The sequence below is a fragment of the Ammospiza caudacuta genome, chromosome 13 (assembly GCF_027887145.1).
Source record: "Ammospiza caudacuta isolate bAmmCau1 chromosome 13, bAmmCau1.pri, whole genome shotgun sequence".
NCBI lineage: Eukaryota > Metazoa > Chordata > Aves > Passeriformes > Passerellidae > Ammospiza > Ammospiza caudacuta.
Window position 1 is genome coordinate 16,009,677 of NC_080605.1, and position 27,104 is coordinate 16,036,780.

The following is a 27,104-nucleotide window of genomic DNA, read 5'->3' on the forward strand; positions in this document are numbered from 1 at the left end:
TTATAGTATAGAACTGTCCATCACGATACTACATCCCCTGCAACCCCCATGTCCTGGAAGAGACAGGCACGAGCTGTCCAACCATGGTCCATCAGAGGTCGGGGGGGAACAGCCGGAACAGAGGAAGGAACGACTAACCAACAACTGCTTTGCACACCCTTCACATTTCCACGCTTTCTGGGTCAGGAAGAGCTCAACAAGGAAACAGAGGCAGAAGAACCTTTAACACTCGGAGGGAAGGGCTGCGGTCATGGCGAGGCGAGTGCCGTCCAGCCAGGCGTGCGCCCCGCTCTGAGCCCTGCCCGCGCCGCGCAGTCCGCCCGCCGTCGCTCTACCGCGCCGATGGGACGTTTGATTTGGTTCTCATTCTGCTTATGGAAAATTGGGAGCAACAGCATCGGACCTGAGGAGAGACGGGAGGAGGGAAGTGAGCGTCGCGGGGCACTGCCGGCTCCACATGGAGCTCCTCGGCTGGGCACGCTGCCCCCGGTCTGCCACCCCACCCCAGCCAGGCCCAGGCGCACCCTGCATGGCCCTCTGCACCTGGGGACAGCAGGGAACCTCAGCCTGCTTTGGAAGAGGAGAGAAGGGAAGGCAGAACTGAGAAAGGAAAGAGAGAGATGCAGTCCAGCAAAGCAGAACTGTCGCAGACAGCCAAAGACAAGTCTGGACTTTTTTCCCATGACCTGCTGTTTGGAGTTTCCCTCCACTACCACAAACACCTCCCACAATTCCACTAAAAGTGCCCATCATGCCCAGCACACTTGCAACAGACAAGCTGGCAAGGCTGCTTGCTGCATCCATTTCCTATTGCATCCCTCAGTGGCTGTGGGGCTCAGTTTTGAGCCTTTTCTCTTACAAGGCACTCAGCCAAACCCCTGTTGTACCTCTGCTAGAAAGCTGGAGCCAGGCCAGCTGAAAGGCCAAGAACATGCACTAGGACTCTCCTAACTTTTTCCAGGAGAAAGCAGATGAAAATGCAGGTTCCCCAGTCCTCTTAACTTCCTGGCTACAAAGCACTCTTCCCCAGCTCCTGGCTGTCCTTGCAGCCAAGAGAATGCTTTTCTAAGGTCCAGAGGAGAGAAGGATTTCCTGCTCTGAGTGCTGGAAGAGCCACTGGCTGCACAGATAAACTGGTGCAAGCTGCAGTTAAACATCCCCACTGCCCTGGGATCAGGAGACTCCACACCCTCCTCATTCCCAGACTACTCTTGCTCAGCTGCTGTTTCCCTCCAGGATGAATCTGTCACTGCTCATCCTACCCTAGAGCTGGGGTAGGGATGTGGGGAGATAAGGGGCAGGTTGTTCCAGCCTCTCTGCTTAATGCAGCCAGGGAAAACCATTTCAGTCTCTGGAAGAGCAACGCTCTTCCTCTGCTTGAGGGTACCAGGAAAGAATTCCTGATGTAGGTTTACAGAACAGACACTTCCCCAAGCAGCACCCTGACATTTCACCACCAGGTTCAGACACTGTCAGGCATTTATATGCAGCACACTCACACACAGTGGTCAGCAGTGTTCACCTACCGAAGTTCCCCTACTCAACTCATTTTTCTTCTCCCCACCTCCTCTGCTTTGCCCCTCCAGAAGCTGGGAATGCCAACACACAAGAGCTGGAAAACAGACAAGCTTCTCCCATAGCAACTTGGACAGGCCATGAGAAACATCCACTTCTCAATGGAGCAATTCAATAGATATTTAAAATCAGTTCAAAACTTGATATTAAAACCCCAAACCAACCCTGCTGCTACTTGCACAGCGTAAAGAGCACAGGAGACCCCCCCAGCCCCTCAGGCCAGGCAGCCTGGAGGGTGGGCAGGTGGAAGGAGGGTTGGGAACACTCACCAACACTCACTGCCTTCAGCAGCCTCTGCAGGAGAGCAAATGCTAGCAAGGCCCTGCAGGATGGCAGCTGCTCCTCAGCCAGACACCCAGGACAGTCCCCAGGTGCAAGGAGACAGCTACTCCCTACTCAGCACATCTTTAGACCAAGCCATCCATGCAGGCTGAAAGCAGATGAGCAGAGGGGTGCACAGGTGGAGAACCCCAAGTTCCAGCTGTGCACTGGTGACCTGGTCTGACCCACCCGGTAACAGCAGTCAGGTCTGTCCCTCAGTGCAGCACAAGAGTTGAGCCCCACGCTGTGCCCAAACCCTCACAATCTGCCCCAGAGAAACTCTCAGGGCTGACAGCAGGAAAAACTGCAACCAAAGACTGAGAGATCCCAAAAAAAACACAGACAAGAGGGGCTGGAAGAGCCCACCTGCCCTCCTGGAGGAGACAAGGCCTCCAGCTCTCAGGCCTTCTGGCTATCCCATAGATTTGAGACGGCAGACGTTCAGACGTATAGATATTTATTGGTTTCAGTGAATTATACAAATGGATTGACCTGCTGTCGATGCCAATAGAACTTTATTGGAATATGGAATGTAAACAGATGTTTCAAATAGAAACATTGCAACCTTATAAAAAATTAACTATTTCAACAATGCCGCAGAAGGAAATTCTGTGTTTAGGTGCTGGTGGGAAAACACTATCTCCAGCGTCTAGGTTTGAGTGTCACCAGAACCACTTGATGAAGTTACACACAGAACAAGTAGAGGAGGCAACTGTGAATTGTGGGGCTATAAAGCCATCGAGGGATCTGATGAAAGAACCCATAAGACGAACCCCCCACCCCCCAACAGGATCGGCACCCCGGAATTCAACAAATGGCTGACTTTGTTCAAACACTGCGTGGGATCCCAAGGCCTGGACCAGGAGCTGCACAGCCCCCGCCCTGACACCGCTGTTTGTGGATCCTCCCCCCTCCCTGTGCTCTCCTCCCCGGCCTCCTCTCCACTCCTCCATGCAGCGGTGCTGGATTGAACCGCTCCAGAGCTGTGCTCTGGCACAAGTCTGCGTCTGGCACGAATTCTCATGGGAGCCACGTCATGAGGTACGTGGTTGCACACCTATCACAAGAAATCTTGCAACACTGACTTTCCTGAGCTCGGTGGGAAAGTCTGGATAGTCCCTCCCCTCTCCTGCCACAAGAGCAGCCCTCACATTCACAAGTTTCCAAAGCAGGTCTATTGAGTTTCTTCTCAGAGCGAGCCTTTGTCAAACACACTGGAGGGGGGGATCTCCTCTCCCCAGCAACTCGGATCAGTGCCTTCGTTTTAATGCTCCAAACCAATCCCGAGATGCTGCTGGGTTTGTGGGTTGTTTTTTGTCAAACTCCCCCCCCCTCCCCCCCAACCACCCCGGCATTCACAATTGAAACTGGAATTCAAGGGCCAAATTCAAACCCAGAGTGAGCAGTCAAGACTTGGACCTCAAAACAGAGTTGCACCTGCTGACCCCCAGCCTGAATTTGGTTCATTCAGAGTCTACAAGTCAGAAAGGCAAGTTTAGAAAGAGGCATGCTAAGGGCTGATGGTGGAACGACCAATTTGTCCCCACCAGCATGGTGGGGAAGGCTGGACTGAGAAGGAAGAGAAGGATCCATAGAGATGTGAACCAGAATCAGTTGTGTGGAGCCCTGGGGATATCACTACATATTTAGCTCTTGCAAGACCATTTGCCCAGGGCTTTGGTACCACAGGGTTAGAGTTACATTAACCACAACCACCAGAGAGGAACTGAGGTTTAAGACCCCCCCCAAGGTTAGATTTCTGCCAAGTATAAAGGGGAGGGAAAGGAGGGGGGGGTCCTTGGTTCTTTTCCCTTCACTGTGTGACCGAAGGTTTTGCTTTTATTTGTAAACATCTTGAATTACCCGTCGTTTTCCAGTCCTCATCGTGCTGTTGTCATGCCACTGGAGAGCACAGCATTTTCTGAGCTGGGCTGGGACTGCTCCTTCACCACTGGATCTGCAGGAGACAGACCAGGCAGGAAAAGGAAACAGCATTTAATAAAGAGGAAGCTCCACCCAGGCAAATCCTTCCAGAGAAACTGCCCTGAAACCCCACAGAGCTGCTAAGGCTTTTGCAGAGTGGGGAGCCAAAATGTGCCCCCACAACTGCATCCCTGCTGGCCCCAGCTACTGCACAGACTCACAGAAATAGGGGTGATCCATGGCCTCCTTGGCAGTCAGCCTCTGTTGATGGTCATATCGCAGCAGCTTGTCCAGGAGGTCCAGGACTTCAGGACTGACCAGGTGCCTGTTCTCGCTGTGGATGAAGTTCTCCCAGCGCTTCCGGGAATGCCTGCAAAGGGCCAAAGGGACCAGCTGTCACTGCACAGCACTACCCCATGTCCCAGGGGCATCACCTGCCACCAGCCCCTTCTGACTGTAGGTGGCTGTGATAAACAGCCCACAGCTCTTCCTTGCACAAGCTACTGCCCAGCAAACACCTGCCAAAGGTGGAAAATCCTCTTCTTTATGTACACAATTATATGATCTCCTGTGCCAGGGAAGGTACAGCATTGTACATTCCCTTCTGTCTACAGGGACTAGACAACAGCATGTGGCAGGCAGGGTGACGTTCTTGGGACTAGAACTGATGTCTGGCTTGCCAGCCAGCCTCACAGAAGCTGTCCTCACTAATCCCAGCCTCACAGAAGCTGTCCTCACTATTCCATCCATTCCACTTGTCCTTTTCAGAAATCTCAACTGGAAGACTCTGAGCTGCTCAGCCCACACTTAACTTCAGTTTCTACATCTCCATGTAAAGGATGTGAACATGCAGGAGGGAGAAGAAATAGGGGATGGCACATGAATCATGGCAGACACAAAAGGAAAGAGCCTGCATTTCAGTGACTTCCCGAGATGGCATGAGCAGCTGGATGTGAAGCCTGCAAGCAGCACCGTTATCCCGAGGATCGAGCAGGCCTTTGCTGAGAATGCCTCAAGGGTACAGACATGAGTTTATCTCCCTCTCTGTGCTTACAAGGAAAAAAGGCAGCATTTCACTTCTGCACTTACTGGCCCAGGATGTCATTGAAGTGTGGGTCCAGTTCTATGTGGTACTTCTTGAGATACCCATACAGCTCATCTGTGCCCAGGACCTTTGCGATGCGAACCAGCTGGAACAAAAGGCACATTCAGAGAGCAGAAGGGCAGCCTAGCACTCTTCTGCAGAGGCAGAGATGCCCAAATCTAAGAGCCCTCCTTCTGGAAACATCCAGACAGAAGGAGTTTCTTCCTTGAAACTTGCTTTTGCAAGATGTGCAGAAAACAAGTTTCCTACACAAGGCAGCAAAATCAGAGATGGCTCAACCAAACATAGCAGCATCCTCCCAGCCTGGCAGCCCCATCCCCAGAGCCTCCCCACTGTACACACAGAGATGAACTGGGGACAAACTTTTCACAAAGTAAGCCAGGTAACAATGTTTTTACTTGGTCATAATTGTCCTGGCCGTGGAAGAAGGGCTCCTTTCGGAAGATCATGCTTGCCAGCATACAGCCTAAACTCCACATGTCTAAGCTGTAGTCATACATCTGAGGGAGAAAAGGAGAAGCTGTCAGAAAAGGCACACTCACCACAGCCTGGTTCCCCACAAGCACAGTCAGCCTCAGCCTTTGCACTTCACAGCCAGCCTCTCTCCAACCCAGGCAATGCCCTGACAGGCAAAACCAGACAACCCAAAGGTGGCTGAAGTGCAGCCACAAGTGTTATCACTGGACAGACAGCAAGGAGGAGACAGACTCTTACTTGGTAGTCCACAAGGAGCTCTGGTCCTTTGAAGTACCTAGAGGCCACACGGACGTTGTATTCCTGAGCTGGGTGGTAGAACTCGGCCAGACCCCAGTCTATGAGCCGCAGCTGGGAGGGCAAGAGAGACACAGAGTCACCAGCCAGGCACGAGGAGCCACTGGCCAAACCTCAATCCCCTGCTGCAAGGGTGGAGCCCAGGGTGGAGGGAGCCCTCTGTGGAGATGCTCTCAGCAGTTCTCTGATCAGGTTTTCCCTTTCCCCTAACATCAGCTGGTGGGGCAAAGCCCAGCTTAGACAGCTCCAATGCCTTTTGATTTTACCAGCACCACCAGGTCCTTGAGTACTAAGGAACAGGCAAAAGTCTCATCCCACTGTTTAGAAGGGCTGGGCTGAAGGCAGTGTTGATTTTACCTGGGGACTGAGAGGAGAAGATGGGGCAGGAGGGGCTCAGCACATCCCCACAGCTGCAGGGATGAACAACATGCTTACTAGGGATGGACTCCAGTAAGAGATTCCCTTCCTTACACACCTTGCCTTGCCTGTGCAGCCACTGCTGACTGACAGAGAGAGACCTGTGGACCACCAACTGGTGCCTTGACACAAATTCCAGGTCCCTGGGGGAGGCACACACAGCACTCAAGTACCATGATGGGATAGGCCCCTGTGCTGCCCATTTCCTGTGGCCTAACCAGCACACCCCAGCAGTGAGGGAGCCATGGACTCCACTGAGGTGCTTCCCTGTGGGACTTTGACCATCTCCTGATGCTGGCACAGGTGGAGGGGAGCCAGTAAAGAAAGGTTACAGAGGTTTGTGCAGGTTAGAGGGGTATCTGCCAGGGCTATGGATACAGAGGCAGCAGAGTTTCCAGTTCCCCTGGAAAACCCCTGCTTGTAAGCCCTGGTGTCACAGTACCTTTTTCTGTTGGTGGTCTATCATGACGTTGTGGGGTTTGACATCCCTGTGCATGATTCCCATGCTGTGACAGTAATCCAGGGCCTGGCAGACACACACACACACACACACATTAGACATGGCTGTAACCATGGGCACAGCACTACCAATGAAACAGTTCTCAGCCAGAAGCAAGAGTTCACAGGAAGTGCCACAACCCTGGCACATGAAATGAGCAGTTTCAGCTCTTATGTTGCACATGATAAAGTGACAAGCTGGCAACAAGACTGTGTGGACCTTGTGCCCTACTGCAGTCACAGGTGTTCCCTGAGTTCCCTGCACAGTTGTTGAGGAACACAATGCAGAGAGGTGTCCCATCTGGGTATCCCTGTGCTTCCTAGGTCAGGCTCTCTCCCTAGCAAGAGAATGATTCCTACATGCATGCAGTTTTATGGCCTTCCACTGAGGCTTTCCACTTGTGTCCCAAAACACACTCAAGTTAGAAAGTCACCTCTGCCCTGCTGATTTAAGCCAAAGTGCACTTAAAATAGGCAGGTGAAAGCACATGAGGGAGAGCAAAGCTGCTTCAAGCTTGTAGGCAAGAGCACATATAAGCTCCCCAGCCCCATGACCTTGCACCACTTGCCCCCCCAGCGCAGCTGTTCCCTTGAGCAAAGGGGTGAGAATGTTGTTTTCTCATCTCCAAGGGGAGGGAGATCCATCCATCAACATCTATCAGATGCTGTGGCATCTCCAGCAGCACAGAAAGAGGGTACAGCTTGTAGTCATTCAATACCCAAGACACCAGTGCCAGGGAAGCAATGCTGTCCTTGGGCCTGTGCCACAGAGGGAAGCAAGGAGGCAACAGCTTCATCCCAGCAGAGAACAGCCCTGCTGTGACACATGGCTTCACAGGACTCACACACACTGTGCTCCTGGATCTCCAGTCCAGGAGATCTCTAACAGGTTACACAAACTGCCTCCAGGGATGACGCTCTTCTAGTGTCTTGTGTGTGTCTTCTAGTGTCTTGTGTCTCAAGTATCATCTCAACTTCATCACCCCTCCCATCCCAGTCCCAGGCTGCCTCAGGCTCACTCCCACACCCCGCAGGAAGGTCCTGCCCTTGCAGACAGGTGGGCAAGCATGGGGCTGAAGAGAAGAAAGCCTCCCTTGAGCCCACTGGATGTGTTTCAGGAATTCTCTTTCAATCATCATGTCCTGGAGCACAAAGGGCTTTCCTAGCCTGTCCCACTCATTTCCAGACAATGGGAGCTGCAAAGAGCCAGCCCAGAAGTGCCAAGGCCCCGAGCCAGCCAAGCTGCTCCAGCAGGTTAGCCCTGGGATGGGTCCAAGCTGTCAGCTCTCCCTTGTGCTTCCCCTGCCCTGCAGCTGGAGACCCCCAAGAGCCAGAGCAGCACACCCCACAGACCTGCCATGGCTCCTGGAGGGAAGTTCCATGGGGAAGTGCAAGCTAGGCTCGTGAAGGGGAGGTATTCAGGGCACTCCTCACCTTTCATCAAAGGGGCAAGGAAAGCTTTGGCTGGGAGGTGTCAAAGGAAAATCCTGATGCTACATCTAACAGCTGGCATAACTACTGGGCAGAATTCACCTTCAGGGGTTGCATTTGAATACTGCAGCAGGGGAAAGCCTGGAGCTGCCAATCCCTCTCTTCTACTCTCCCTAGCATCACAGCTCCCCAGCCCTGCCTTGAGGGCCTTGTCCTGGCTCTGGCTGTTTTTCTGGGAGTTGATTTTCCTCACAGCAGCCCAATGACAGTGCAAGAGTCATAGAGAGACCAAGCACAGCTCTGCCTGCTGACATAACCACAAACACTTCAGACCTCAGAGCATCACAGACTGTTTGGAGGTGACCAAAGGCCCCCAGTTTGGCTGCAATATCTCACAGCAACAAACAGGTAACCTGATCTCTTCCCAAACCTTCCCAGGTTATGAGACTTGGATTCTGCCCTGAACACAAGAGAAGTAACTTAGCAACAGTGCCCCAAGAGCCCCACTACTGCCACCCTCGTTCCTGGTCTCCCCATCCAGACTGTCATGTGCAATGCTACTCACCTTAAGCAGCTCATACATATAAAACCGAATATCAAAGTCTGTCAGGATCTGGTACAGTTGCTGAAACAGATTTGGGGAGGGAGGAAAAAAAAAAAAGAGAAAATAAATACTCCAGATTTGGATTAGTTTAATTTCCTGAACCCCATCTGCTTCCAGGCATTGACCCATTTCAGGTTCCCAATGAATGCCACCATTCCTGAGGGCTCTCCTGATCTCAAACCAGCCAGGAAATCTAGAAAGGATGCAAGAGCTCCTGTGAAATGCTACTGGCATCATTCAGACTTGTCACAACTTTCCAGCAGGAGATGTCTGGCTGTCTGTCCAAGGGGAACAGAGCTCTGGAGGAGGCACAGACAATTGTGACTTTTTTTCTGTTGTCAAGTAACTGTGATGACTTTATATGCCAGCACTGACAACAGCATTCAAAGAAGGTGGGCTGGGAACACATGGAAGGTGTTCAGGTGTTCAGGGTGTGACAGGGAGAGGAAAACATCAATTTAAAGGAGCGCGGGGTTGGGAGGCACAAAGAGAGCCAGGAGCCACAGGGCTCTATCCTCTCCTCTATCCCAGGGTAAAGGCTAATGCAACTGAAGAGCACAGGAATGCTGGTGGGACCAAGGGGAGCACAACTCAAGTTGTGGGGAAGTGCTCACTGCCACCACTCTCCTCTCCTGTGTCCTGCAGCAGCTCATGTGGAGGTGACAGAGCTCCAGGGGCACTTTAATCTGCCCTGTGCCACCAGCACCATCACAGGAAAACTCATCTTCCTGCTGCTCCCACACCAGGACACAGCTGGCCCAAAATTTGCCTTCTGCTCTGTATCTGTCACTGGCTGTGGAGTCAGTCCAACCTTGTTGAGCTGTCCTCTCTCCCAGGGAAAGCAAGGCAAGATGCCAGGCAGGGCAAGGAAGGACACTCACAGGGCAGCAGTGGGACCAGACCTCTCTGGCCTTTCTTACAAACAAGGATCATCTCACAGCTCAGACAAATCACCAATTGCATCAGCACTGGAGCCCGCTGTCCATCACAGGCACCACTTGGCAGCTTCAGGAAAAATCCCAGAGCAAGGGATTGAAATTCACATTCCAAAGAAGCAGCTCTGGCCCTGGATCCCTTCCAGGCCCATGCTGAGATCCTCAGGATCCTGCCTTACTGAGGGCCATCTGCAAAGAGCCCCCATCCAGCCCCAAAATCAGAAATCATCTGACAATATACAAGTGTCACTTACACACACAGAGCTTTAACAGCCTCCAGGACACAACTGCATTGTATTCTCGTGAGCTGGGATGATCCTAATGCTTTGGAGCAACCCAGTGAAGCAAACAAGTGAGCAGAGAGCAAAAAAGACATAGCCACAAGCTACAGAGCCATAGCAGGGATGGATTTCCTGACTTGTGCACAACTGATGCAGGACACAGGGCCAGAAGAGGACAGCTGAGTCCTTCCAGGTCTGTTTAAATGGCTTCCTAAGTTACAAACACTGTGAGAAATGTGTAAAACATGTCCTTCTGGCATTCACTGCCCTGTTTGACTTCACCTGGCAACACCAATGCACCTGGGGCAGGAGGAGGGCAGGAAAGGCAGTGGCATTACCAGTCTAGGCCTCATTTTCCCTATTCCCTGGCTCTCTGCCTATTGCTGCCTGGAAGTGGGAAGGGAGGGGATGGAAGGGAGGTCACCAATGTCTTCTCAGACCTGCAGTGCTGCTGCTTCTCTGGCTCATGGCCTTTAGCACTGGACCATGATAAGCCCAAACACTGTTGGGCAAACAGCATTCAACAGATTTCCCTGGGAGAGCTGCCTGTGAAACCCAGCCCCTGTGACCTCTGGCAGTGCCAAGGCCAGCAGTGCCCAGCTCTGCTCAGCACAGGGAACAGCCCCTGCAGGAGCCTGCTTACCCTGCAGGCAGCCCATGAATGCAGACAGCTCTGAAGGACAGAGCCAAGGCTTCCACTGCAAGTGGCTCCTGCACAGGCAGCTGCCTCAAGCAGGCTTTGACAGAGGGCTCCAAATCCCCTTTGCCCGGCCTAGCAGGGCAGGACAGCCATCCCCTTTGCAGACAAGCCCATCTCAAACATCTGCTCAGCACTCAAGATCCCATGAGGCCTCAGAGATCTGGGCTGGTCTCCTTTCTCCATACAGAGCACCAGGAAAGGCCAAACCCACCCACAGGCAGCCACTACCCCTCTCCAGCTTTTGGTGGTGTTCTGGCACACATCACAGAAAAATCATAAACCAATCCTGTTTGTGCCTGAGGAAGCAGAGACACACTTTCCCCAGCATGGGGCTGACAGGAGTTAAATGCTCATTCCTCTCCCTTGAGTGAGCAACACAGCTGGCTACGTGCAGGGAGCAGCATCTGCAGAGCAACAGGGTGGCTGTGAGGAGACACACTGCTTTGGGGTGCAGGGTAGCAGCAGAAACAAAAGAAAAAAAAAAAGGAAAACAGTTCCCAAAGCATCCAGCCTTGGCAGGCACACAAGGGAGGAGAATCTTTTCTACTTCTGCATTGCTTATGCAGGACAACAACCATTCTTTTAAACAAACCCTAGATGTACAAGGATAAAACCCATGCACACATTTCCCTCACAGCAACTGGGCCTGAAAAATCACCAAAATGCAGGTGAAGGGGAAGACTTGACTCAAAAGCCCACTGTACCCACAGCTCCAGCAGGCAGAACATCCTGGAGCAACCCTACATTGCTCACCTTCCTTACCCATCTCATCTTCAGCTCCACACCTGCTAGAGCAAACCCAAGCAAGAACTGCTCCTTGAGACCTGTCTGTTCCCCTGTGCCTCTTTGGGGCAATGACAGGCACAGAACCAGCTACAGAACACATGACAGCTGCCAGTGGCTGAAGTGCACATGTCTCATTTCTAGTTTGAAACCAATTAGCAAAAGACATTTAATTTCACTGATGGCTCCTCAGTTGCATGTGGCTCTGCAGTGCAGCTTTCATTTAAGGCAAATTGCTGTGGGGAGCTTGAATGCTCTCAGATGACAAGTAATGCAGCAGGTCTGAGGAGAAACACTAACCCTGTACACAAGCTGCTGTGCTCACACAGCAGAATACAGAATACAGATCCAGCCTGGCTCCAGCTCATCCTCCTGGCAAGTGTTGCCACTTCCAGAAGGGAGCAGACAGGTAATTTAAGAAAATGTAATCAGCTCTGGGGAGGTATCACCTAAGTCTCCTGTTTATTCTCATCATTTAAGAATAGTGAAATAAAAGCTTGTGCTTCTGATTTGGGATCTTGGATGCCACAGAACTGCAGCTCTGCCCAGGCACAGAGAGCTGAGGAAATCCAGCAGCCACTTCCATGGTGCACTGACATGAACAATGTTCTGCCATTTGAACAGGCAAAGGGGTCAAAGTATTAGCATCAAAGCAAAAAAAAAAAAAATGCTGGAGGAAAAGGAACTTCCAGAAAGGAGACAATTGAGCAGACATCCAAGTTTGTGAGCAATTACTGCCAACAGGACAGAGAAAAATGAAAGCCTGTGGAGTGGTCAGCAACCACCTGCTACCTGCAAGCACCATGAGCTGAGGCCTCCCAGCCCTCCTCACAGGAGAAGGTCAGCCAGGACTGCCAACACTGCAGCTGCATTGCCCCTCCAGGGCTGCCAGCAGCTGGGGGTCACAGCCCTGGGAACCCCTCACACACCCTGAAGGGGATCTGCCCCTTCATCAGTGCTGCTGAATCCAGATGCCAACACAGAGATGGGCACATCAGCCACAGCCACATCCAGACAAAGAGAAGAGATCCTGGATTAGCTCCTGTGGCACTTAACTCCAGCAGAACTTGGCTGCCCAGGGAGGTAAGGACTATGGAGCAGGGGGACAATGACTGGGTGCTCTCCAGCTACTTCACATGTGGAAGCACAGAGCAAGCTGAGACCAACACAAGTGGTCTCACATACTCTGTACTCTGCTTGGCACTTCAGAGCAAGGGAAGAGACATCTTGGGAGTTTCTACGTAGAAGAAGACACCCACAGGCACCCTCAGTAGAAGCAGCCCTATAATCTGCAATTAGCTGCAGCCCCAAAAACCTACTCAAACAGGCAGACAGCTCATGGGAGTGAAGCATCAAACAACCCACACACCCCATACACAGCTAGGGAAATTCAGGTTACAAATAAGCTCTGAACACAAGAAGCCACACTGCATGCCCTGGGGACACACTTGCATTCCCAAGACAAGTTATTCCTGCCTTGTACCAATCAGCATCAAAAGCATCAATACTTTCTGTCCTGGATTTGTACAGCTGTGAATTTGGACTTCCCCAAGGAGCAAGGCTTTCTCCCAGGAGTCTACAGAAGTCTGCTGCAAGCTGATGTGGTTGTTTCTAATGCAACAGGCAGAGCTGAGCACTGTCACTTGTGCAGTGCCAGTCCAATGTCCTCAGTGCTGCAGCAGTGCCCAGCCTGGCTCTCCATGTGCCCAGGATGGCCAAAGGACCATGGACTCCAAGCCCCAAGGTACTGCTGAACACTCCATGGACACATTTCAGTTTCTGGGGGATATCCTTGAGGATAATTTTTTTCCCCTAAGGACATGTCAGAGTGGTGTAATCACATTTTGACTTGGAAACACACAGAGCAATCCTCAGCAAGGTGTACCAGTGCCTGAGCTTATCTCAAGACATGTATTAAAAATAAAAATCAATGAAATAATTAAAAGGTCTCTAAGGAGAAAGTTAAAAACTTGTAGGAGCAGCATTCCCAGGAGGCTGTGGGTCACAGAAGCACAGGGGCACATTCCCAACACAGAGGCACTGGCACAGCCCAGCTGATGTCAACAAAGCCCAGGCAAACCAAACCTGCTTTAATTAGCCCTGAAAGGTCACCACAGAGCACTCCTCTCATGGCTGTTTACTTGATGGAGACAACACTCCTCTCCCCACCCAGAGCTGTCAGGGCAGATGCTGCTGCAAGTTGCTGTTATTGTGGCTCCTGCAGTTATCTCTAGGTGAGATTAAACAGCACTCAGAACTCACTGCAGCATGGCTGCAGCTCTGCCCACATACACACATCCCACCTGGCAGCATCCTGCTCAGCAGCCCACCTCACAGGGACACAAACTATGTCACAAACTATGTGAGCTGCCCCTCAGCATGCAGGGCTGCAGGAGCTGGTCTGTGAGCCAGCTGCCTCCTTTATAACAAACACCAGCCCAAGATCCTTCTTTGGGTGTTTGGCACATCTGCTTCTTACAAAACCTGTACCTACATGATGATCTGGGACAGAAAGGAAGAAAAAAACACCATCCCATAACATGGAATGAAAGAGATCCCTGAATGGAGCAGGAGGGATGACTGCTGGCTTTCCAATGGCAACTGCTCAATTAATTCTCCACCACTGACTTAGTGATTTAGGGTAAAGGCTCACATGGGGGAAGCAAAGATACCATTAAGATAGGTGTGGCTGCTAATTACAGATCCCTTTTGTCTGGAAGCATTTTGTAGCTGCAGTCTGACAGAAGGACCCTCATTTTGGGAACAGTAATATCCCTGGGAGTCCCCAGACATCAGAAGAGCCAGGGAAAATGCTACAGCCTCAGACAAGGAAATAAAGCTCTTAAGATGTATTCAAAAATGTTCAACCCCTCACAACCAGGCAGTGGGACATGAGCTCTCCAGCCTCTGCCACCCCACAGTCCCAGGTCTGAAGGATTCCAGAATAAATCAGAATAAATAAATCAGAATAAATAAACGTGACCAACTACATAAACTGCACTGCTGTAAACAGGGCACTTCAGCTCAGGGATTAACTTGGGCTGAATATATAGCACAGCAGTGATTACTAAATTGAGAAGGGAGCAAGAATATCTAACCTGTTCACCTTACTCCTCAGAGCTGGGACATTCAGCACACAAATCTTTTATGCCTTTTCATCCAGAGCCCATTAACAGGTTTCTGATTTACATGGAGAAAGAAAAGTGAAGCTGACAATTGTGAAAACTCTAAATTGCCCCCACAGCTCTTGAGGATTATATGAAAATCACAGCATTTTACACAAATGGGAAGCCTCCCTCCTCTACCCTCAGGCAAACTCACCTTAAAATCTGTGTTATTGATGTACTCAAACACCAAAGCAGGGGTCTTTGACTGCAAGAGAGAAAAAGTCATGGTTTAAAATACACACTTGACCTTTCTTTGGCTACAAGAGACCTGAGAAAGCCTTTGCTTCCTGCCCAGCCCTCACTAGGGAGAGCAAGGTGGGAGCAGGACATGGCAAGTGCAGCCCTGCTCACACCCCACACTCTGAGCACCAACTCAGCATTCTGGCCAGCACTGCTCCCCCTCGCCATGGAGCAGGGAGAGCACTGGGCAAGGCAAAACCTGTCACCAGGAGCTGAGGCCTCCCAGGAGAGAGGTCAGCCAGGACTGTGACACTGCAGCAGGATTTCCTCTCCAGGGCTGCCAGCAGGCTGGGAGTCACAGCCCTGAGCCAGCTGCCAGGCACAGAGAGCTCCCCAGGAATGGGGGAACTGTGGCACTGCAGACCATGGCACGAGCACTGGTCACTGGGTAGGACAGCAACCAGAAGGATTAAAGGGCTTAATATCCAGTTGCCCTAGCTGGTACTTAGGTTACAGATGCCAGGCAGAAGGTTACAGGCTCTGCTTTCTTACAGAAAATTTGTAGGACTTCAAAACTTTCCCCCATCAGCTGGGGCAACTCACAAAAGACACAGAAGGGGTGTTGAGGAGTCTGGGGAATGTTCAAAGGAAGAGGAGCCCACCAAACCAACCAGCCTGTGCCTCCAGCTGGTGGGAAGGCAATCCCAGCACACCCCCCCAACACAGGCACCTACCACTGGATCCTTGACAGTGTCAATCAGATTAATGATGTTGGTGCCACCACGGAGATTCTCCAGAATCTTAACCTCGCGTTTTATCTTCTTTTTCTTCACTGGCTTAAATAGACAAAAGAAATTAGAAGTGAGAGTCCTTCCAGAAATTAACACTGATTTCTGCCACTGATTTTGACTGGAACACATCACCTCCCCTCCTTTCTCTGTTCCCACCCTCACATGGGAACATTTTTAGCACCAAAGAGGAGACAGACACTTTGCATGAGCTAGGATTTCCCTCTCATCCATAAAACCTTTCAATGCATCAGGGGGACAATCAAACCACTCCAGACAAACAGAACTGTGACTCCAGTAACTGTGGTTAGAAGTGCCTTGGACTGCTGTGTGGTAACCTCAGCATACTGATTCATGCTGTGCACTCAGAGTCACAGGACAAGCATGGTGGACCCAGCTCTGCTTTGTTTACCAGCACTAACCAGTCTTTCACTTTTCAGCCTGTTTCCCAATGAGTACTTGAATCCCATGAAGCAATAACCTGAGAGTCTTCAGCACCAAGATTACTTGTAAGCTCAGACACTGCTGTGCCTCACTTGCAACCACCTCAAATGCACAGAGCCAACTACACTGCATGTCACTGCATCCATAACCATGATTATTTTTAAAGCCTAAAGACATTTTAAACAGTTCTGACTCCTCCTCTCATCTGCTCAGTCTCAGGAGCCCTCTTTGCAAAGTAAGCTTTCCTCTGGACATCCCCCTGTGGAGAGTGACAAAGAACAGCTGCTCCCAAGGCAGAGGCTCAGTGCCTGGGCTGGCTTTTACACTCTGCTGATCCAGTGGTTCACTTCAATGCTAATGAACGTTTCTGTAACTCATCCACTCCCAGCACAACCCCAGCTCTGTGCCTGCTGGAAATGAAAGGCAGTTTAGAGCAGATAAGAGGTGAGACTCTTTAATGAGCCTTGGCTATTGACCAGTGTGGGCAGCAGCAGCTGCAAGTCACCAAGTCTAGCAGTCCTTCATTCCACAGCTGGAACATCCCCTCCTGCCCCACCAGTACCACTAAAAAGAACTGCAGAGACATCTTGCAGGGACTGGTAAAGCCCTTTGCTAGCAAAGGCCCATCTCTGAGGCTGCTGATGAAAGTACTCCTCTCCAGACTTTGAGCTTTCTAAAACATTCATCATCTGGCACTGAATCTGGTATGTGTGGAGGGGTGTGATGAGGAATGGCAAAGGTATGAGGCACCTTTCCAAAGTAACACACTTAGCAGATGTCTGTGTGAAGGACAAGGAGCCACAGGAGCTCAGCAGCTCATGCTCACCACCTCACCTCTGCCACAGCCTCCACTTCTATGACGGCCACAGAATGCTGATGGTACAACTCATACTTCCCTTACAGGCAAATCCAAGGCAATTCCTGTTTTCAGACCCCTGGCAGAAATGTATGAGCAGACAGGAGAAGGAACAGAAGGTTTTGTATAGTGGGAAAATATGGCATTTATGTAAGTGATAAAATATGCTGTATTTCCAGGCTCTTCAGGTGGCTGAAACCTTCAGATTCGAATACTGCTCTTCTCCTCTTGCAAGTTAAAAGGCATGAGCTAGACTTTAAAGCCAAAAGATGAGAATCTCAGCCTGAAGCAAAGTGCCAAAAATAACACCAATGCCAGCACAGGGAGCGTCAGCACCTCACAAAGCCACTGTGGAAAATGGCAGCAAGGCCACTGCAGCTGTCAGAGCTGAGTGATGCTGGGCAGGAACTGCTGGGGAGTGGGACCCACAGCCCCAGGGCAGCATCAGAGAATGCTGGAGCTCCTGGAGCTTGGAGAAAGGGAGAATCAGCCAGAGCAGGGGCACGTAAACCAGCAAGAGTGAGGGAACCTGAGAGGAGGATGCTTCATTAGGAACGAATTTAATTGATGTCAGCACGGAGACAGACACCGCCCTTGTGTCACCCACATGCACAGATCTTACCAGAAGGCCAAGATGGAATTAGAGGATGTAATTTGGTTACTCTGCTTGTCCAGTGAGGCAGATGCACACACAAGCTGTTTTCCAAGGAACTTCAAAGAGGAATTGAGGCACTGATATCCTGAAGGTGCTCCCTAAATGGCCTGGCTATGACAGACATGCCTTCCAGCCTCTCTGCTGCAGCACTTGCACCTGTCTGGGAGCTGAAACAGACCCTGAACACAGCCAAGAGAACCCAAAGCCCACTCTGAAACACCTTTTCCTTTGTACTGTAGTTATTTCAGGGGCCTTTTGCATCAGCTAGGCAGGGGAGGATATCCCTCCATCCCTCCAAGATTCCCTTTTCTCCTTTCACAGCAACCACTGCTCCCACTGGGGCAGGAGCTGTTGTCTTCCACACTTTCTTTGACCTTGTCTTCCACATGTTTCTTTGACCTTTTGCAGGATGGAAAAATAATGTTCTGTGTTATCTCCATCAGAAATCTACCCTTACCCACCACACACTAAAACACTAGAGCAGACAAAATCAGTGACTTGTAGAAAAAAGGAGAGAAGAAAGTTGGTCTTTTTTAAATGAAATGCCTGCAGATAATCACCACCAGCAGCATCTCTGATATCACCAAGGGAAGACACTTGGGTGAACACTGTCTCAGCAAGAGGGAGAGTTAAAAGCCACTCACTGTTTGCACATTTTCCTGCTAAGCTGCAGGACTGCAGAGCTCAGGCCAGGCTGGCCACACCATCCCCACATCAGCTGTGAGCTGGGACCAGGACCCCACCAGCCTCCAGGCAGGGCTGGGAGGCTCTGCATCCTCAGACACACTCAGAGTGGGGTTTTCCACCACTAAGTAAACAAGGATGAGGCAAAAGAAATGCCATTGGCTGAAGTCATTTCAGAGGAAAAGCTATTGCCCAGGAGTGTCCTCAGAGACAGCAATGGGGGGAACAGTTTCCCCATTTCAGTGGTGACTGCAGGCCTGCACCCCATCCTGCACAGCTTTCACCTACCCAGCCTCACACCACCTCCCACCCACAGGTCCCACACCACTGCTGCAAACACCATGTGCTATCCAAGGGCACATCACTGGGGCTCCTTTTTTGCCCAGTAACCCATTCCAAGCCCAAGCTCTTGCATCCCGTGAAACAATAAGTCAAGTCAAATCAAGCAAGTCAAACCCCTTGGTGCAAACCACTCCAGCACATGGCCAGCACTGCACTGGGGGTAACTGTTCAAACCAGAGAAACTTTGCTGCCTTCCCTCATGTCCCAGAGCCCAGCAGAGCTGAAACTACAGGCTGGCAGCAGCATTTCAGCCACACACCAGGATTAAGTCTGGGTTGCTACAACTGTCTCTGAGAGTCACCCGATCTGTCTCTCCAAGGATGTTGACTCCAAACACACATGGATTAAATGTGAACTGAAGCTATTATGGCCTCCAACCATCTGCCTCTCCCAGCAGGGATAGCTTCTAAAACACCAGCCCTTGCAGCCAGAGTATTTTTAACAATACTCATTTTAAGGCTATTTTATTAAACCAGGCTATGAACAGCAGCATTTCAGGTTGTGCTTCCTACACAGGCCAGTCCTCCTGCACAGGGAGGGGGATTTCCAGCCGAGGAAAGGAGCAGGCACCTCAACAAAATTAACTGCTCCTGAGTTTGATCTGCCTGTGTTTGCAAGGCAATGTTTTCCACAGGTACAGCCTCCACCTCCATCTGTTCCCACGCCAGAGGTATTTCAAAGCTTTCCTCCCTGCTGGGAATTCTCCAGTGACCAGTATGGGTCAAACCCTTCCCTCTGGAGGGGGCTCCAACACAGTCCCTCTGCTCTGTGCAAACACCTACTTGTGTGAAATCTGTACAAACTTGACAGCTTGGAGACTTCTGTCGCATTTGGTTGGAATTGGCCAACCAGTGCAAAAACTCCTGGGGGGAGGAGGGGGAGAAAGGCTGACAGACAGCAGGATTGCGTAAGACTCGTTTCCATAGGAAACCAGGCTAAAAGACATGTCTCACTTTAACCGTGTCTACACTGGGAGGGGTTTCATTACTTCAACTGCATCAGTACCCTTAGAACAACATTACTGTCTAGCACAAGCCAGTTTTCCAGTTTCCCAGAAAACTGCTTCCTTCCTCAGGCAAACTGGAAGTGAGGTGGCTGTGGAGACAAAACATGCAGCTCACTGTGAGTGCCCAGAGCAGAGGGACAATATCACTTCCAGCCACAGGAGGATGGTGTCTGTCCTCAGCCACCTCTCCTTGGGTGGCTGCAGGATTCCCACCCTACCACCCAAATGGATAAAGATGCTTCAATTCCCTTGAAAGGCAGAAGAGGGAGTGACAGTGACCAGAGCTATCCCAACTCTCTTTGCCCAAAGTCTGGGGAGCATCATGCAAAGCTATCCCTCTGCACAGGTGAAAAATGCCACACAATAAGCTTTGCAGTCAGGGAGATCCTGATCCAAAACCACCTTTTTGTGACCAAGAGAACAGATCCTGGGTCATTTCCCACAGGATCATGCAAACTTGTAAGCAGGGAAGGAGTCCAGCTGCAGTAAACACCAGCTGGGAGAATTAACATTGTTTGCTAAAATAAACCTTTAAATAAAGGACTGCAACCATCACTTCCTGTCTAGAGTGAATAAATGACTGCCTGGCTAAACATCTTTTCTGCTTGGTTTCTAGAGCAAAGGGAGAACACTGTTCTGTCAGATGCTCCAGTTCCAGCCTTCCCCAACAACCTGGGAAGGCATTCCTTGAATTCAAGCAAAGAGAGAAATCAGATTTGATACCCAAAATTCTCTACGCATTTTCTCGCTGTGAAAGAAAAGCAGTGACCAGGAAGGCATGTGAAATACGAGTTAAGTCCAAAGCATAAAAATCATTTTCCATTAGCCCAGAGCAGGCAGCCTGGCAGTGCACACATGCTGCCAGCTGAGGAGCACACGTGCTGCTCTGAAGGAATCCCAGAAGGTGCTGGGCTTTGCCCAGCAGGTGCTCTGAAACAAAACTGGGGTTAGCACAGCAGGAAAGAAGGTTTAGCAGTCAAAAGATACAAATCCATGAGAAACTAAAGTGATGTATTCCACCACCCCATTAAAAAAAATCAATTATTTGCTCACCAAGCCTGAATAGCCTGGAAATACAACGATGCTTCCAGTGAACAAGCAGGGAGATGTGAACACACAATGTCCAGGACCAGTGAAAGGCTCCAGCAGCATCCCTGTCACAGGCTTTGAACATTTCAAAGCTGGCACTAGAAGCTCATTTGTCTCTAGCAAGTATTATCAAAAGGATCACAATAATCGGCCTATAAAGCCCAACACCAATTGCTCAATAGGAAAACTGGCTTCAGAGCAGCTCTGCTTATTTTGCCAGACATCAGCTGGGAAACCAAATAATTGTATTCCAAAGAGCTACAAAATCGAGGAGCCCACTTATGTTAACATTCTGTTGGTTGTTTGCATTTTACCACTTCCATTGTGGAAATTCAAACTTTTGTGAGCTGCTCTTGAATTTTAGAAAAGAGGGGGAAACCATACCTTGAAAGTACAAAAGTACTATTGCTTTTTTAGTTAAATAAAATATACTTAAGTTTGGTAGAATATCCCAGCATGTATTCTGAAGGCAGTTTCATTATTTCCTTCAGCATCCTTTTCATTCCAACAAGGCACACCCCAAACCAGCCCTCCTGGGGCTTCAGAACTGCCCATGATACATCAAGAATTCTGCAATCAACTAAACGTGAGACACATGAGGACCAAGCCCTGATCCCCACCACCACCATTCCATAGGATGGAAATCTTCCTTCAGGCCCTGCAAACAGACACAAGGCTGTATCTCACCCTTCTCCACGTGGGAGCTGCAGCTTTGCAGCTCATCAGTTCTTTGGTGTTACACCACCACCAGGAGAGTCACCAGCTGCATCTCCAGGCCTCTGAAGGCACCCAGTGCTGTCCCAGTTGGTCTCAGCTCTCACAAGGCTGGGCTCCAGCAGCCAACTCTGCCAAGCTCATTGTGGGCAACTGGTGTTTGAAAGAGCAGAGCTGTGTGCCCATCTCTCTTGCAAAAGGGCTCATTTCAAGACTGCCAGAGGAGGAAGTGGGCCAGGGGGAGCTGATTCAGTGCATGCAAATGCAGGAGGAGCAAGAGACACAGAGTTAGCAGGAGCAGACATTGAACGGCTTTGGTGGAAGGTCACTGATGCAGTCAAAAGCTCCAGCCTGAGGGACCAACAGCAGCCAATCCTATTTCCCTGTGCAATCCCTCCTGCACAGCAGCATGAGGGTCATTTCAGCCACCCTCTAGAACAAGCTGATGTATGTGGGCTCTAAAGCTTGTAGAGACAGAAGAAAAGTTGGCAGAGCCACCATCCCAACTTGGTTCTCTAGCTGGAGTGATAACTGAGTTCAGCACTGGCAGGATCTTCCAAGAGTGCCTGGTATAAGGAGCAGCTCTGGAGGGTTCACACAGCCCAAATGGGGGAACAGGGGAAAAACAAAGCCAAACAAGCAAGAATGCACTTGTGAAACCATGTACATGGTTGAAATTTCCAGTGCATGGACTCAGCACAGAGGGACAAAAGCCACCAAAGGAGAAAAAGGTTATTTCATCACTGCTGCAGGACCTCCATCTCACTGGTCCCTCTCCTTGCATCTGCATTCTTCCCCTACCTCCAGCCATGTTGTGCCTATGCAGAGTAACCACACTAGGACACAAACCAGCCTCTTTTTGATGGGTTTAATGCTTTGCAGGCAGGCAGAGCATACATGGACACACAGGGGCATCACAAAAGCAGGATGACTCCTGATTCCTGTAGAGACCTGCCAACATGGATGCTGTAATCTCCACCCCCATGGAGGGGTGCAGTAGGGATGGAGGCAGTACAGGAGACTGGGAGGTGAAGGACACACCTACACAGGTGGTACAGCCAGCACTCAGCACTAACTGCAGGTAACTCCTTACAAGAGCATCATTCTCACTACATGGTATCACCTGTAGCAGTTACAAGCAATGTGGAAAGTCAGCCTTGGGCTTTTAGAGTGGCAGCTTGCAACACTGTTCACATCCTCCAAGAACAGTTACCCCAGAACAGAGGATTCACTTGAAAGGCATGCAGGGAGACATTCTGGAGCTGCATTAGCAGAAAAACAAAATGAGAAGCTCATCAAAGAGACAGCACAGACTGACCTCAGTGCTCCATCAAAAACTTCTGTGTGGTAAGATGTGGAAGAGGAGAGCTGTGCTTCAGATACCTGCATTGCATGTAGACAACACAGGACTCACTGGCAACAAGGATGCCTTAAAGTTCCTTTGGACAGACTGAGGAATGTCAGGCCCCATCCTGGGAGTCAAACCTTAGCATCAGATTTAAGCACGACATGAAAACACGTACAGAACACTTTCACACACTCCCCCTTCCTGACGTGGGCTGCCCCAAGGCAGGCAGGAGGCAGGGCCACAGCTGTGCCCAGGCCAGGCAGATCAAAGAGCAGACAGGAACCTCCAGCACCAGTGAGGGAGTGTGGAGCAGAGCTGCTGGCTCACTCCATGCTAACCTGAGGGGCAGGAAGGTCAGTACAATGCAGTCCCCACACTTCAGAACTTCTCACTCTTTGCTCCCTGCGTACACTGAAAAGGGAGGGAGTTGTCCTCTGCCTCAGTGCTCAAGATAAAAGCTTCTGGAGGACTTTGGGCAGGGGGTGTCTTGTGTGGCAAACCAGGCTCCTGCCCCACTGCACACACCATCCTACACAGTGCATCCTGATGTCCTGCTGCAGTGGAGTGAGAAGCAACCTACTTGCTTGATTTGCCTTTTTAAAAAAGAACTGCAAAATATTCCCAGGAAAAGTGACATTAAGAGCATCATATTTGTAAGGCCCTTGATCCAGAAAATGGTAATGTCAAAGTCATTTGCATGATCTTAATTCTCTTCCTTTGCTGATACATGTTATGACCACAACTAACAACATCCCATTTCCCTGCAGGATATGCCTGGTGCTGCACTTGGGGCAGCAGAACTGAAAGGAAATGCTGGGTGCTGGCCAGGGAAACAGGACACCTTGCTTTGGGGAAGTCCAAAAGGCAGAGAGCACTGTGGTACCAACCAGAGCCCTCAGCTCCTGGTCTTGTCCAAAGCTGAAGTCTTCATGGAGCACTTACAAACCAGGCAAGTGGCTGCCCTAAGAGGCAGAGCAGTTATCTCCCTCATGCAGCCCTAAACCAGGAGCCATGCTCTCGTCTCAGCTTTGTTGAGGCTAAGGGACTTGCCCAAAGTCACACAGGAAATCTCTGTGGCTCAGTTCTGCATCAAAGGGTGATAAAATTTCCTGACCTCTGTGGAGGATGGTACAAGATGTTCAGGTAGTACAACACCAAAGCAGGGGAAGTACTTGCTATGTGCTAGCTGGAGCTCAGTAGGGACAAGCTGCTTCAAAGAGCAAAGGCCAGGAAGAATCACCAGTGACTTCCCATGAAGCTGAGATATCAAGACAGTAACTCCTGCTAAAACTCCCTCTAACACCTATAGTGTGTACTCTCAAAAATGTTAAAGAGAAAGGAGCAACTGTGTTAAAGAGTTGCATCCATTGCCCAACCATGGTACTTCCCTTTCACCCATCCCTGCACCACACAAAAACCTGAAGACTTTTGGTTGCATTTCTCATCTCACAGAATCCAAATTTTTCCCCAGTTAGGAGGAACAGAGATACCCAGCCCTTTTGCCCCTTTGCCAAGGCTCCCCTGTAGATAGATGCAATTACATTCACAATTAAGTTTTGAGCCTAGTTACAGGAAACCAGAGGCACTTTCCACAGATCAGAGTGATGCTATTGCCACACTTCACAGGTTTTCATAATGTACACAACGTGGTGCTCTGAAACTCCCTTTTCACTGACCCACTTTCCACTGAGGAGAAAGTTCATCTTTATTTATCTGGACCTTCTGCTTTTCCTTGCTCACTCACAGGAATGCTGTCTGCATGTTAATGCAAGTGGGGAGGGCCAGGGGAAGCAGTGGCAACACCAACCACTTCATATCTGGGACAACCCAGTCTCCTGCTTGCAGGGCATTAAGGCAACACATTCAGGCCCCAAGGAGGAGCACCCAGCTGCCCTGAGATGACTCCTGCCAGCTACTCAGTGTCCAGGGCTGACAGGCTCCCCAGCTGTGACAGAGTTCAGCTGCCACGGGCAGGGCAGCATCGCTCCAGGGGAGGCTCTTTGGGCTGGGAAGAGGCAGGAGCAGGGATTCTGATGACTTTCCCTGCAGCCTCCACTCAGCCTTGTGGTGCCTTTCCATGTGGGACAAGATCTAGGATTTCAATAAACCACAGCAGTCCCAAAGAGGCCATCAGGGGCTCCAGAGCAGCATGCACAAGTGTGCAGTTTCCCCAGGCCAGCCACAAGGCATCTTGCTGTAAAATCCAGCTCTGCACTTGCCACTTGTGACCACTGTCTCGCAGCAAAAACTTCTGCCTGCATCTGCTTTAAAAAAGACAAAACCCCAAACCACAGAAAGCATCCAAAGGAGGGGGAGCATGCCAGAGGAACCTGGCTTGGCAAGGACACATGAACCTCACCACTCTGCCCTGATGTCAGGCTCAGCCACAGAGGCTCTCCCCAACAGCTCACCTGGGCACCTCCTTGCCCACAGCCAAAGCTGGGGTTTGTGTGCCTCCTCCCAGAGGCAGATGGAAGATCACACCTTTCCCAGGAGTGCTGGCTGGACAAACCACGACAAGTTCCTTGGGAAACCAATGCAGATCTCAAGGAAGCAGGCACAGAGAGAGTGGGAATGTCAGCAGAGACAGCCAGACATGCTGTCCCAGTGGATCCAGGGAATGCCTTAAGGCTACAGCCCTGCAGAGATGCATGTCCTGGAAAGCTGCTCTTCTCAGCGGCTGCAGGGGCACACTGAGCTCAGAACCCCCTGCACACTGTGGAGGAGTGTGTGCCCAAATTCTTAGGACACCCATGGTCAGACACTGGCTCCCACGTGCTCTTGGGGAACAAGTGACAAGTGTCGCTGGTCCAACAAGTGACAGCCACAAGTGTCAGCCAAGCCAGAACCAAACACACTGCAACTCTAACCTTTCATCTCTGTCTTAACTCCCCTGCCTGACCTGAGATCACCAACACAGAGTGCTGCTAGTTAGCCCAGCTCGCTGCGAGCTGTTGCTTCAGTGTTCAACACTGTGAGACATGCCCTGCAGTGTACAACCTGTGCACAGCCATCCCAAACTACAACCTCCCAGTGCTGCACAGGTCCCCACAGCCCAACCCCACCAGGGTCAACACACCAGCACACAGGTCACCAACACTGCCAAACTTTGGTAGTTCTCCTTGAGTCTCCTCAAGCTTCCATAGTGTTTGTAGTCTGGCTGTGATGAAGTTATTTTTCTCATCAGATCCTCTAAAGGACTGAATATAAAATATTGGTGTTTTTTTAACCGCTGAGCATCCCACAGCCTGGCTCTGAAAAGGCCACATGCCGGCTGTCTAGAGATTAACAGAGGGATTCTCCCCTCCAGGCTTCACATTCCTGTTGAAATGGCAGTCCCTGGGCTGTTTTAGACAGGCATTGCCAGACACGATTTGCCAAACACAGGCAGAACACGAAACGCTGTTCAAATGTCAGGACTCAGAGCTCTCCCCCACCAGAGGAACTCTCAGCCCTGAGCTACCCTGGACAAGGAGGGGTGGAGACATCAAAACATCGCTACAGCACGCAAGACACCAAATCCATTTCCAAACACACCATCCCGATGTCCTTAACGAGAAAAGAGGAGTTTTGGGGTGAAGAAAGAGATCCAACAGTTCTTTGGCCCTGCCAACCCAGCTCCTCTCTCCCTCGCTCCCAGCCACCACAAGCCCCTACATCATCAACGGGATACTCACCTTGAGGATCTTCACCACGACCCTCTCGTTGCTGGTGATGTTGATGGCCTCAAAGACCTCGCTGTACTTCCCTCGGCCGAGCTTTCGAACCAGCTGGTAGTCGTCCTGGTTGCTGCGGGCACCAAGAGGAGAGAGGCGGCGGTGGGGGAAGAGTGGATAACGAACGGGGCAGCGGGCCGGGCAGCGGGGTCCCCTCCCAGCCCCCCGGGACAGCCCAGCCCAGCCCGGCACGGGGGATCGGGAACCCTCCCCACGGGCTGAGGCCCTCCCGCGGCAGGGAGGGCGGGTCCCCGCATGGCGCTTTACCCCCAGCTCGGGACGTGCGCCTCGTAGTCCCAGTACTCGCGGCTCCTCAGGCTGTTCACCTCCGCGTACACCCGCGCCCGGCTGCCGGCGGCCGGGCCGGGCATGGCGGCGCCGGGCGGCGGCTGCAGCAGGAGGAGGAGGAGGGCGCGGGGCCGGCGCGGGAGGCCGGCGAGGCGGGGCGCGGCGCGCAGGAGGGCGGCGGCGGCGGGCGGCAGGGCCAGGCCGGAGCGGGGCCGGGGCGGGGCGGGGCCGGCCCGGGGGCGGCGGGCGCGGGGCCCGCGGAGCTGCCGAGGCCCGGGCCCGGTGCCGGCGGCTGCAGGCGGGGCCGCCCCGAGCGCCGCGCAGCCAACCCGGAAACGGCGCCGCCGCCGCCGCACCCGCCCAGCGCCGCGCAGCGCCCCCCGGCGGCGCGGAGGTCCGGACCCTCGGCGGCTCCCGCCATCGCGCCCGCCCTTCGGGCGCCGGGTCCCGCCACATGAACCTCGCGTCCTCTGTCACCTGTCC

General features: G+C 51.4%; 1 protein-coding gene across 2 annotated transcripts; it reads right to left on the reverse strand.

The window, feature by feature from the left end:
- CSNK2A2 (casein kinase 2 alpha 2) lies at positions 1 to 26,813 on the reverse strand. Of its 2 annotated transcripts, XM_058813255.1 has the most exons (12): positions 26,601 to 26,813; positions 26,295 to 26,406; positions 15,426 to 15,527; positions 14,666 to 14,716; positions 8,607 to 8,666; positions 6,555 to 6,638; positions 5,639 to 5,749; positions 5,323 to 5,424; positions 4,909 to 5,009; positions 4,041 to 4,189; positions 3,760 to 3,853; positions 1 to 403 (listed from the first exon to the last, which is right to left on the reverse strand). In XM_058813255.1, exons 1-11 carry the CDS (start codon positions 26,702 to 26,704, stop codon positions 3,777 to 3,779), a joined length of 1,053 nt encoding a protein of 350 aa, XP_058669238.1. In that variant the 5' UTR covers positions 26,705 to 26,813; the 3' UTR covers positions 1 to 403; positions 3,760 to 3,776. The 2 variants fall into 2 exon arrangements, with proteins under 2 accessions (XP_058669238.1, XP_058669239.1); XM_058813256.1 differs by lacking the exon at positions 1 to 403 and having other exon boundaries at positions 2,337 to 3,853.
- Positions 26,814 to 27,104: the final 291 nt, after the last annotated feature.